Source organism: Pteropus alecto, unplaced genomic scaffold (genome assembly GCF_000325575.1).
Source record: "Pteropus alecto unplaced genomic scaffold, ASM32557v1 scaffold25, whole genome shotgun sequence".
NCBI classification, from domain to species: domain Eukaryota; kingdom Metazoa; phylum Chordata; class Mammalia; order Chiroptera; family Pteropodidae; genus Pteropus; species Pteropus alecto.
In genome coordinates, this window is record NW_006441955.1 from 5,244,432 (window position 1) to 5,254,696 (window position 10,265).

At 35.7% G+C, this 10,265-nt stretch overlaps 1 protein-coding gene and 1 pseudogene across 1 annotated transcript in view; both read left to right on the forward strand.

The window, feature by feature from the left end:
- The first annotated feature begins 144 nt into the window (after window positions 1–144).
- ZYG11A (zyg-11 family member A, cell cycle regulator) overlaps window positions 145–10,265 on the forward strand; it is a 66,319-nt gene continuing 56,198 nt past the window's right edge. The window contains exons 1-2 of the mRNA XM_006919447.2: window positions 145–234; window positions 7,119–7,284. Of these exons, the coding sequence (XP_006919509.2) occupies window positions 145–234; window positions 7,119–7,284 (256 nt within the window). The remainder of the gene's footprint in view (window positions 235–7,118; window positions 7,285–10,265) is intronic.
- Window positions 5,473–5,591, forward strand: LOC112485893 (annotated as a pseudogene).

A 10,265-nucleotide genomic window follows, 5' to 3' on the forward strand; every position in this document is an offset into this window, starting at 1 on the left:
GACGGAGAGTGGCGCGAGGGCTGCGTGCGCTGTCCACGGACGCGGCGCTGCTCGGCTGCCTCCCGGTGCGGGTCAACTCCACCTCTCGCGGGATCCGTTCCAGCTCGACGCCCCTTTCCTCACGCCCCGCCGGCGGGGGTCGCCATGGTTCACTTCTTGCACCCGTGCCTCTCGCCCCGCACCATCGTCCCTCCCGACGTTCAGAAGGATGCCCTAGGCTGCTTCGTGGTGCAGGTGAGCCCTGGGGTGGGGGCGGCGACGCAACCCCGGCCAGACACCGCGTGCCCGGCGAGCGCGGCGAGCCGTCGGGGGTCATGCGGAGGCACTTGTTGGTTCGTTCGGCTGACGCGTGAGTAAAGCCTCAAGAGATTGAGCTCTTGCCAAGTTCCCGTCATCGCCGGGGAATTGCAAACTGGAGGGGAGTTTTCTGCCTAGGGTGTCCAAGCCTCAGGGCCGAGCGCTGTAACCTTGTGCAGCTGAGTGGAGGCGCCTGGAGAGTGAGTCCCGCCCCTGCCGCGTGACCTTGGGCGTGTCCTCTCCATAGGTCTCGGATTCACCTGTGCGTGCCGAGGGCCTGCCGTCTGTTTTACAGAGTGGTCTTAAGTTTAGACATAAGTGGTGGGCATAACACTAGGCCTGCCTTGTAGTAGACGATAGTGCTTATTGTAATGAACCCAAATGTCCCAAACCTCGACGGTTCTTCCGCGTGTGTTCAGGACGCTGTACTACTCTCCAGAGGATGTGACCCTTCGGCCACTACTACCCGAAGCTCTGGGCCGGGAGACCGTAAACGGAAGACCCTTCTTAGCCCGCTGGGGGAACTGAAACCCCAAAGACTGAGATTCCTTCGATTTCACGCGTTTTTCTTTCTTTTTTTCTTTTTGTTTTTCTTTTTTTTTAAAACATAGAATGTTTATTAAACTAAACAGCGAAATGCAAACCAAAAGAGTATTTGGCGTCTGTGGGTTAAGTAGTATCGCATTTCTAAAGAAAATCCGGTAATGTTATTTTTTTTTTTCGGTAGGCATTTATAGTCTCCATTTTACTGGTGTGTAGGTAAGTTGAGAACCCTGATAGTTAGATTTACTTATGAACTTGACATCGATGTTATGATGTCAGACGCCACATTCTACAACAAACACCCCAAGGGACCACCCTCTTAGAACTCAAAATCTAGTGAAGACTTAATCCCAAATTAGTACAGAGGGAAGGAAATAATTCTGATTGAGGCTGTACTTAACGTACTAACGCCTTGTTGAAGGGCTTTTGTGCCTTTCAAAGATCTAGCCTGTACTTTTTATATTTATTTAATTTTTTTAAAATTATTTTTTTATGGTGACATTGCTTAACGAAATCCAATAAGTTTTAACTGTACACTTTAACAGTAAGGCATATATATATTTACACTGTGTGTTCACCTCCCATAGTTAGATTTCTTTCTGTCACCACATACTCCCTTTACCCTGTCTATCCTCCCCCTCACCCCACTCTTTTTAGTACTGTTTTGGACTCACTTTTAAAAGCTGCTATATAATTTGTAAATTAGTAGCTATTCGGGACACGAGTTTTTAAGTAGGTAGTATTTCAAACACATTTTTTTGTTGTTGCCATGTTTTTCCTTATGATATGTACTTCTCCATTTATTTATGTCTTTAATTTTATTTAGCAGTTTTGTAGTTTTTGATGTAAAGGTCTTTTAAATATTTTGTTAAATCTATTCCTGTTTTTGATACTATTGTATTTTTAAAAACTTAATAAAACCCTTTTGGTATATCGATCATGTATCCTACAACCTTGCTAAAGTCATTTATTTTCTCTAGTCGAGTTTTTTTTTTTTAATTTTCTTAAGATTTTCTTACAATAGTGTTGTCTGCAAATAAAGACAGCTTTACTTATTCTCTTTGGCTTGTGCTTTTTATATCCTTTTTTTAAATTGCATTATCTAGGACCTTTGTTTAATGGTAAAGTGGTGAGTGGTGAGGGTAGACATCTTTGTATTGTTCTAGATCTTTCACCTTTAAGTATGATACTTGTTTTAGGTTTTTCCATAGATGCCTTTTATCAAATTAAATTTTCTTCTGTTCCTGATTTGCTGAGAGTAGAGGTTTTTTTTTAAAATCATGAATGTGTTGAACTTCGTCAAATGCTTTTTCAGCATTTATAAAGATCATGTTTTTGTTCTTCTGTTAATGTGGTGGATTGTATTGATTGTGAATTTAACTACGTTTTGGGAATAAACCCCACTTGAGCATGATGTATTATTTTTATATATTGCAGGATTTTATTTGCTAATATTTTGTAAAGTAGTTTTATGTTCCTGTTTATGAGGGAATTGCTCTTTAGAAATATTTTGTCTGGTGTTAATATCAGGATAATGCTAGTCTCAAAAATTGAATTGAGAATTGTTTCCTATTAAATTTTTTTGAGTCTGTGGAGGATTGATATTGTTTCTTTCTTAGATTTTTAATAGAACTCAACCAGTGGTGCCACTGAGAATTTATTTTGGGGAAGGTTTTTAATTACATGTATTTCTTGAGGGAAGAATTTAATCATATAGAACTATTCATATATTTTATATTTATGAGTCAATACAGCAAGCCATAACATTCCTAAATGTGTATGCATTTACAGATTGTCGGTCTTTGTAGTTTGTTATTCAAGGAATTTGCCCATTTCACTTGAGTTATCAAATTTTTTGGCCAAATTGTTCATACGATTCCTTTATTATCCTTTAAATGTTTATAGGATCTCTTCTTTGTTCCTAGTTTTGGTCATTTGTGTTTTCTCTTTTTTTTCCTTCTCTTGGTCTTCTACCTAGAGATTTAGTAGTAGTAATCTTTTTGAAGAACCTTTGATTTATATCCATTGTACATCTGTTTTTGTTATTTCTGTTCATATCTTTATAATTTACTTTTTTATGTTTACTTTGGCTTTTAACTTTTTTTTATCTTTTAAGGTGGAAACAGGTCATTAATTTTATATATTTTTTGAATATAAACATTTAGAACTGTACATTCTCTCTAACATTGCTTTGGTTAAATCCATAAATTTTTATATATTGTTCGAAATATTTTCTGTGTTCCATTATTTTTTTGACCCATGGGATATTTATAAGTGTATTGCTTAGTTCCCTAATAGTTGGGAATATTCTACATATCTTTTTGTTTAATTGACTTCTAGTATTGTCAGAACATACTCTGATGTCAGTCCATTTATATTTATTGAGATTGGTTTTATGGCTCAAATATGGTATATCTTGGTGCATGTTTATGTATATGTACTTCAATATGTATAATGCAGTTGAGTATAGTATTCTATGAATGTCAGATCAAGTTGGTTGATAATGTTAATCTATATTCTTACTCATTTTCCATCTACTTGTTTTTTTCAGTTACTGAAGACAAGTATTAATTTCCAACTGAAATTGTAGATTTTTCTTTTTATTTAGATTTTACTTCATGAATTTTGATCCATTTTGAGTTTATTTTTATATGTGGTATAAGAAAGTGTTCCAGATTCATTTTCTTTTGTGTATCTCTTCAGTTTTTATTGAAGAGATTGTCATTTCTCCATTGTATATTTTTGTCTCTGCTCCATGAATTTCGAAGCTGTTAGTAAGTGCAAATACATTTAGGAATTACATCTTCTTGATAAATTGACCCTTTCATCATTACGAAACATCTATCTTGATTTCTGGTAATCTTGCCTTGACATCTTCTTTTTCTGACATTACTATGGTCACTCAAGTTTCTTTATGAGTAAGGCTTAACAACATTACTGTGCTGTTATGTATAAAGCACATTTCTTGTAAAAGCAGTCTTAACTTTTTTTTTTTTTATCCAGCCTGACAAGTTGTGCCTTTTAGAGAAAATGTAATTATCAAAATTGTTGGGTGTAAGACTGTTGTGTTGCTATTTGTGTTCTATTTTTCCTGTTGTGTTTCTTCCTTTCCTGACTTCTTTTGAGTTGGCTATTTTTAAAGTTCCATTTTTTATCTTACTAGTTTTGCTTCTCTCCTTTTCTTTCCTTTTCTCTTTAATGGTCACTCAAAGATAGCAGTTTTTAAATTGTAATATCAGGACCTCTGGGGTTCCTAAAAACTCCTTCTCTTCTTTTAAGCCACATTTTAGTGAAATTTGCAAGAATGTAAAAGCAGTGTTGCGGTTGTCACTAAACTTTTAAATATTGTTGAAAATATAGCTGTTTATTTCTATTTTAAAATTTAGCTGTTTTTAAAAAAAGTCACCTTGCGATTAGATTCTTAACTTTATTCTAAATGAATTAAAATATATTTTAAAGATTTCTTAGTTTTTACTTATAATGCAGTAAATGTTTAGATATAACCCAGTTTTTAATAATCCCCAAGATTATAAAGGAATCCTAAGACCAATTTGAGAGCCATGGCTCTACTTTCTAATATACAGATTTACCAGTCTACTTTTAAATCTGTTACTTCATCTTACAGCAGTATTCCTTTATTTTCCCCCCTTACCCTCTCCTTTGTGCTATTGAAATAATACATTTTATTTCTCCATGTTATAAATTGTACAGTATACTGTTTTTATTTTTGCCTTGGTCAGTTAGTCAATTTAAAGAAATTCAGAAAATTTAAAAAATGTTTTGTATTTATCCATGTGTTCTTGTTTTTTGTACTCATCCTTTTTCTCTAGATCCCAAATACCTAGCTTGTGTCATATTTCTTCAGCTTAAAGAACATTTAACCTTTCTTATAGTGTAGGTATGCTGGTGAAAAGTTTACTCTTCTGTTTGCCTGGAAATATCTTTATTTTACCTTTATTTTTGAAAGATTTTCATTGCATTTAGTTTTTCCTTCTGTTGCACTTCAAAAATGTTATTTTATTTTCTTTTGGCTAGCATTGATTCTGATTTCATTTGGATTTCATGCTTTATTTTTTTTAAAATTGTGTCCACTCAAATACCTTCCCCTCTATCTTAATATTTTTCTCTTTATCATTGGTTTTTAGCCATTTGCCATGTTGTATTGTCTTTTTATTTCACTTTGGGTTTTCTTCTGGGATCTGTATCTAATTGGAACATTGTTGGACTTTTTTTTTTTAAAAGAAAGCCATCAAATTTGTTTTATTCTTTGTACCCAGTAAATTAATTGTGTAATTAAGTAAATATTAAACTGCAAAACAATTTCATAAATACCAAGTATAGGAAATTATCCTTGTTGACCATTATTTCTTAAAATATTTTTTCTTTACCGATACCACTTAAATTCTTCCGGAGTTTCAATTACCCATGTATATTAAACTGCTTAAGATTGTTCCTTAGGGTTCTATACTTCATTTTTTCCCCAGCCTTTTTGTTTGAGTTTAGTTTCTGTTGTATTACCTACCTTCAACTTCACTAAGGTCTAATTTTGTAATTTCTAATCTGTTGATAATGTCATTTCATGTGTTATTTATTTTAAATAATATATTTTTTCAACTTTAGAAGTTCCCTTTGGTCTTCGGCCATGCTACCCTAAACAAGCCCTATCCTGTCTGATCTCGGAAGCTAAGCAGGGTCGGGCCTGGTTAGTACTTGAATGGGAGACCACCTAGGAAGACCAGGTGCTGTAGGCGTAAAAAATAAAAAAAAAGGGTTTGTAAACTGACAAAGTCGTTGCAATTTGTGAGGTCAACCAAGGGTTGCCTTGCCTTAAAATAAATAAATAAATTAAATAGAAGTTCCCTTTGGGTCTTTTTCAGATCTTTCATTTCTCTGTTGAGATTCCATATTTATTCCTTTATGGCATGTGGAGTAAACTTATTATTGGAGAATTTTGATTATGAAGAGGATGTGGGAGTCAACAGAGGGTTTCTTGTTTTTAAGGCAAATAATAGAGCATAAATTGTATATTCAAACTTCTCAAATGGATTATTTTTAAGATGTATGCATGAATGAAGAAATAACAGGAAGGGCAAAGGCAAAAAGGATGGATTTCAGCTAGCATATGTGGAAACTTTGTTCTTTGCAAGGAGGTACACATTTTCCATATAAGTGAATAAGTAAAAGATGCATGCAGTTTCCAGCTATGTTTGATGGGGAGATGGCTTCATTTTTCACAGTGAACTGAGTCATATTCTGATAGCAGCTTAAAATGGGTGTGAAGAACAAGTAGAAGTCATGAAATAATTCTTGCCCGACGGTGGGAGAGTGCCCTTTCTAAAGAAACTTTGTAGGATTTCCAGCTTTTGAGGGCTCCTTTGAAGTTAAAGATTATGAATTTGTGCTGACATGCTATGTTGTGTGAACCTTCCTTCTCTTCATAGATGATTAGCTGCTGGCTGTTGCTACAGGAAAGGTGGATAGTGAAATCCTTCCAGGAATGGCATTTTGTCCGGAGAGTGTAAAGGAGGAGGGAACAAGGAGTTGAGAGTATCTGCAAACCAGTAATTAAACTTTGGACCATGGATGGAATTTAATCAGTTGAAAGTGGTGTGGAGATCAATGAATTATTGCACATTGAAGCCTTTGATGGCAATCTGTTTGGTTTATCACTGTCTCTTTGTGTCTTAATATGGTGCCATGCCTTTGAAATATTTGTTGAATGAACAAATCTCCCTTACAGTCTCACCTCTGTTCTTACTCTTTTACAGCACCCTCAGTGTAGTAACCTTTTTACGTTGTGAATACTTTTGAGGGTAAGCACAGGCAGGCCTTCTTATCCTCTGGCACATAGTAATTACTGAATTAGTATTTGTTGAATGAATGACCATGTGTTCTTTGCTTGAATAGTCTATTAGATTGTATTGGAATTGTCAAATTTCTTGGTTGTATTCCCCATTGAGCTGTTAGCTCCAAAAGGATTAGAACTATGTTTTACTCATCTTTTGAGTGCCTGGCACAGAACAGGTGATAAGTGAAGGATTGAGGGAACTTAATATTTTTCAAGATACAATGGAAGTTACAATAGATGAAGTCTTCTATTCAGTTAAAGTTAGAATAAAGTGGTTTCATTATATAGTTATATGTAAATCATTATTAGAGTAAGTATACTCTATCTTCAGATATCTTCATCAAGTAGTTTGATGTAAAGCATGACCACTTTTATGTTGAATTTTTGTACATGTTTTCTAACAAAATTTGTTTGGGGGTTTGTTTGCTAGGAGGAGGCATCTCCCTACTCTTTGGTCAACATATGCCTGAACGTCCTGATTGCTAACCTGGAGAACTTGTGTTCTGAAAGATCTGATGGAACATTGTGCCTTCCGGAGCATTGGCGTTTCCCTCAGGAATTAGCTGATCGATTCCTTGGGGTGATGACTTGGCAAGGTAATGATAAGGTTCCTTTGTCGTGTACTCTTAAAGCACTCTTTTGAATTCGAAAAGCACTTTCACATGCAGTTCCTATTTTATTCCTCACAACAACCCAGTGAGAAATAGAGAAATTATTCTCCTTTCATTTATGTGGAAGCTAAATCTGAGTCATTCTGGGATTCCCTTGGTAGAAATTGTCTTGCTTCTAATTCTAGTTTTGCATTGCTGTTGGCTTAGCAGAGTAGCGGAGAACTAAGTCAAGTTACCACTCATCTATCTGTTCTCTAGCTACTGAAATGCCAGAGAGCAGATGGTTGCTATAGTCTTACCTCCCATTCTTTTGATTATAAATATGAGCCTTTAAATAATTTTTCTTTACCTCCCATTATAATAGGTTTTTCAAAGGGCTGTATTTACTGTGCTGTGGTACAGTTTTTTCTTAATGAAGACTTTTTTAAGTAACAAATTATTGAGCTATAATTCACATATCATATAATTCATCCATTTAAAGTTTACAATTCAATGACTTTTTTTAGCGTATTCACAGATTTGTGGAGCCATTATCAATTTTAGAACATTTTCATCACCTTAAAAAGAAACTCTTTACCAACCCCTCAACCCTGAGCAGCCACCTTCTACCCGCATGGATTTGCCTGTTTTGAACATTTAATATAAATGGAATCATGCAGTATGTGGCTTTTTTTTTTTTTGGTTTGGCTTCTTTCACTCAACATATTGATGTTGTAGCATCAATCAGTATGTCATTTTTATGGCTGCATAATACAGGCATACTTTGGAGATAATGTGGGTTTGGCTCTAGACTGCCACAATGAAGTGAATATCACAATTAAGTGAGTCACACAAAATTTTCTGTTTTCCTCTGTATATAAAAGTTATGTTTATACTAGACTGTAGTATGTTAAGTGTGCAGTAATATCTAAAAAACAATGCATACAATTAATTAAAAAATACTTTTTTGCTAAAAAATGCCATCATCTGAGCATTCAGCAAGTCATAACCTTTTTGCCAGTAAAGGTTTTTCTTTGATGTTCATGGCTGCTGATTGATGAGGTTGGTGGTTTGCTGAAGTTTGGATGGCTGTGGCAATTTCTTAAAATAAGACAGCAATGAAGTTTGCCACATTATTGACTCTTTTTCTCATGAATGACTTCTCTGTAGCGTGTGATGCCATTTGATAGCATTTACCCACAGTAGAACTTCTTTCAAAATTGAAGTAAGTTCTCTCAAACCCTATAACTGCTCTATCAATTAAATTTATACAATATTCTAAATCCTTTGTTGTCATTTCAACAGTGTTCATAGCATATTCAACAGGAGCAGATTCCATTTCAAGAAACTACTTTATATCTGTTAAAACATTATCATGAGATTGCAGCAATTCAGTTACATCTTTAGGGTCCACTTCTGATTCTAGATCTCTTGCTCTTTCTACCACATCTGCAAGTTACTTTCTCCACTGAAGTTTTGAACCCCCGCAAAGTCATCCAGTAGGGTCAGAATAAAGTTTTCAGACTCTTATTAATGTTGATATTTTGATCTCTTCTCATGAATAATGAATAATCTTAATGGCATCTAGAATGGTGAATCCTTTCCAGAGAGTTTTTAGTTTCCTTTGCTCAGATTTGTCAAAAGAATCACTATGGCAGCTATAGCCTTACAGAATTTTTTTTTTAAATAATAAAACTTAAATGTTGAAATTATTCCTTGACCCATGGGTTGCAAAATGGATATTGTGTTAGCAAGCATGAAAACAACATTAATCTTATTGTATATCTCTATCAGAGCTCTTGGGTGATCAGGTGCGTTGTCAATGAGTAGTAATATTTTGAAAGGAATTTTATTTTCTGAGCAGCAGGTCTCAACGGTCTGCTTAAACTACTTGTAAACAATGTTGTAAAAAGATGTGCTGCTGTTCCATTTATAGAGCACAGGCAGAGTTAAATTTAGCATAAAATTAAGGGTCCTAGGATTTTAGGAATGGTAAATGAGCATTGGCTTCAACTTAAAAGTCACCAGCTGCATTAGCTCCCAACAAGAGAGTCAGCCTGGCCTGTGACGGTTTGAAGCCAGACATTATCTTCTCTCTAGCTATGAAAGTTCTAGATCAGTGGTCCTTGACTTTTTTGGCACCAAGGACCAGTGCTCCTATGAGAATCTAATGCCTGATTATCTGAGGTGGAGCTTAGGTGGTGATGCTAGTGTTGGGGAGTGGCTGCAAATACAGATAGATGAAGCTTCGCTTGCTGGCTGCTTGACTCCTGCTGTGTAGCCCTGTTCCTAACAGGCCATGGACTTGTACCTGTCCAAGGCCTTGGGGTTAGGGACCCCACCCCTGTCCTAGATGACATCTTCTAATGTAAGACTGTTTAGTCTACATGGAAAATCTGTTTAGTGTAGCCACCTTCATTAATTATCGTAGCTAAATCTTTTGGATAACTTGCTGCAGCTTCTACATCAGCACTTGCTACTTCATCTTGCACTTTATATTTTGGAGACTGCTTCTTAAACCTCATGAGCCAACTTCTGCTAACTTACTTTTCTTCAGCTTCCTCATTTCTTTCAGCCTTTATAGAGTTGAAGTGAGGTGGGGCCTTGCTTTGGATTAGGCTTTAGCTTAAGGGCATATTGTGGCTGGTTTGAATCTTCTATCTAGACCACTAAAACTTTATTCATATCAGCAGTAAGGCTGTTTCTTTTTTATGATTCATATGTTCACTAGAGGAGCACTTTTCCTTCAAGAGCTTTGTCTTTGCATTTACAATTTGGCTGTTTGGTAAAAGAGGCCTAGATTTCAGCCTGTCTTGGCTTTTGGCCTATCTTGGCTTTCAACATGCTTTCCTTACTAAGCTTAATCATTTCTAGTTTCTGATTTAAAGTGAGAGACATATGACTCTTGAACACCATTCTAGTGTTATCCATTCTAGTGTTATCAATTGGACTAATTACAATATTCTTGTGTCTCAGAATGGGGAGTC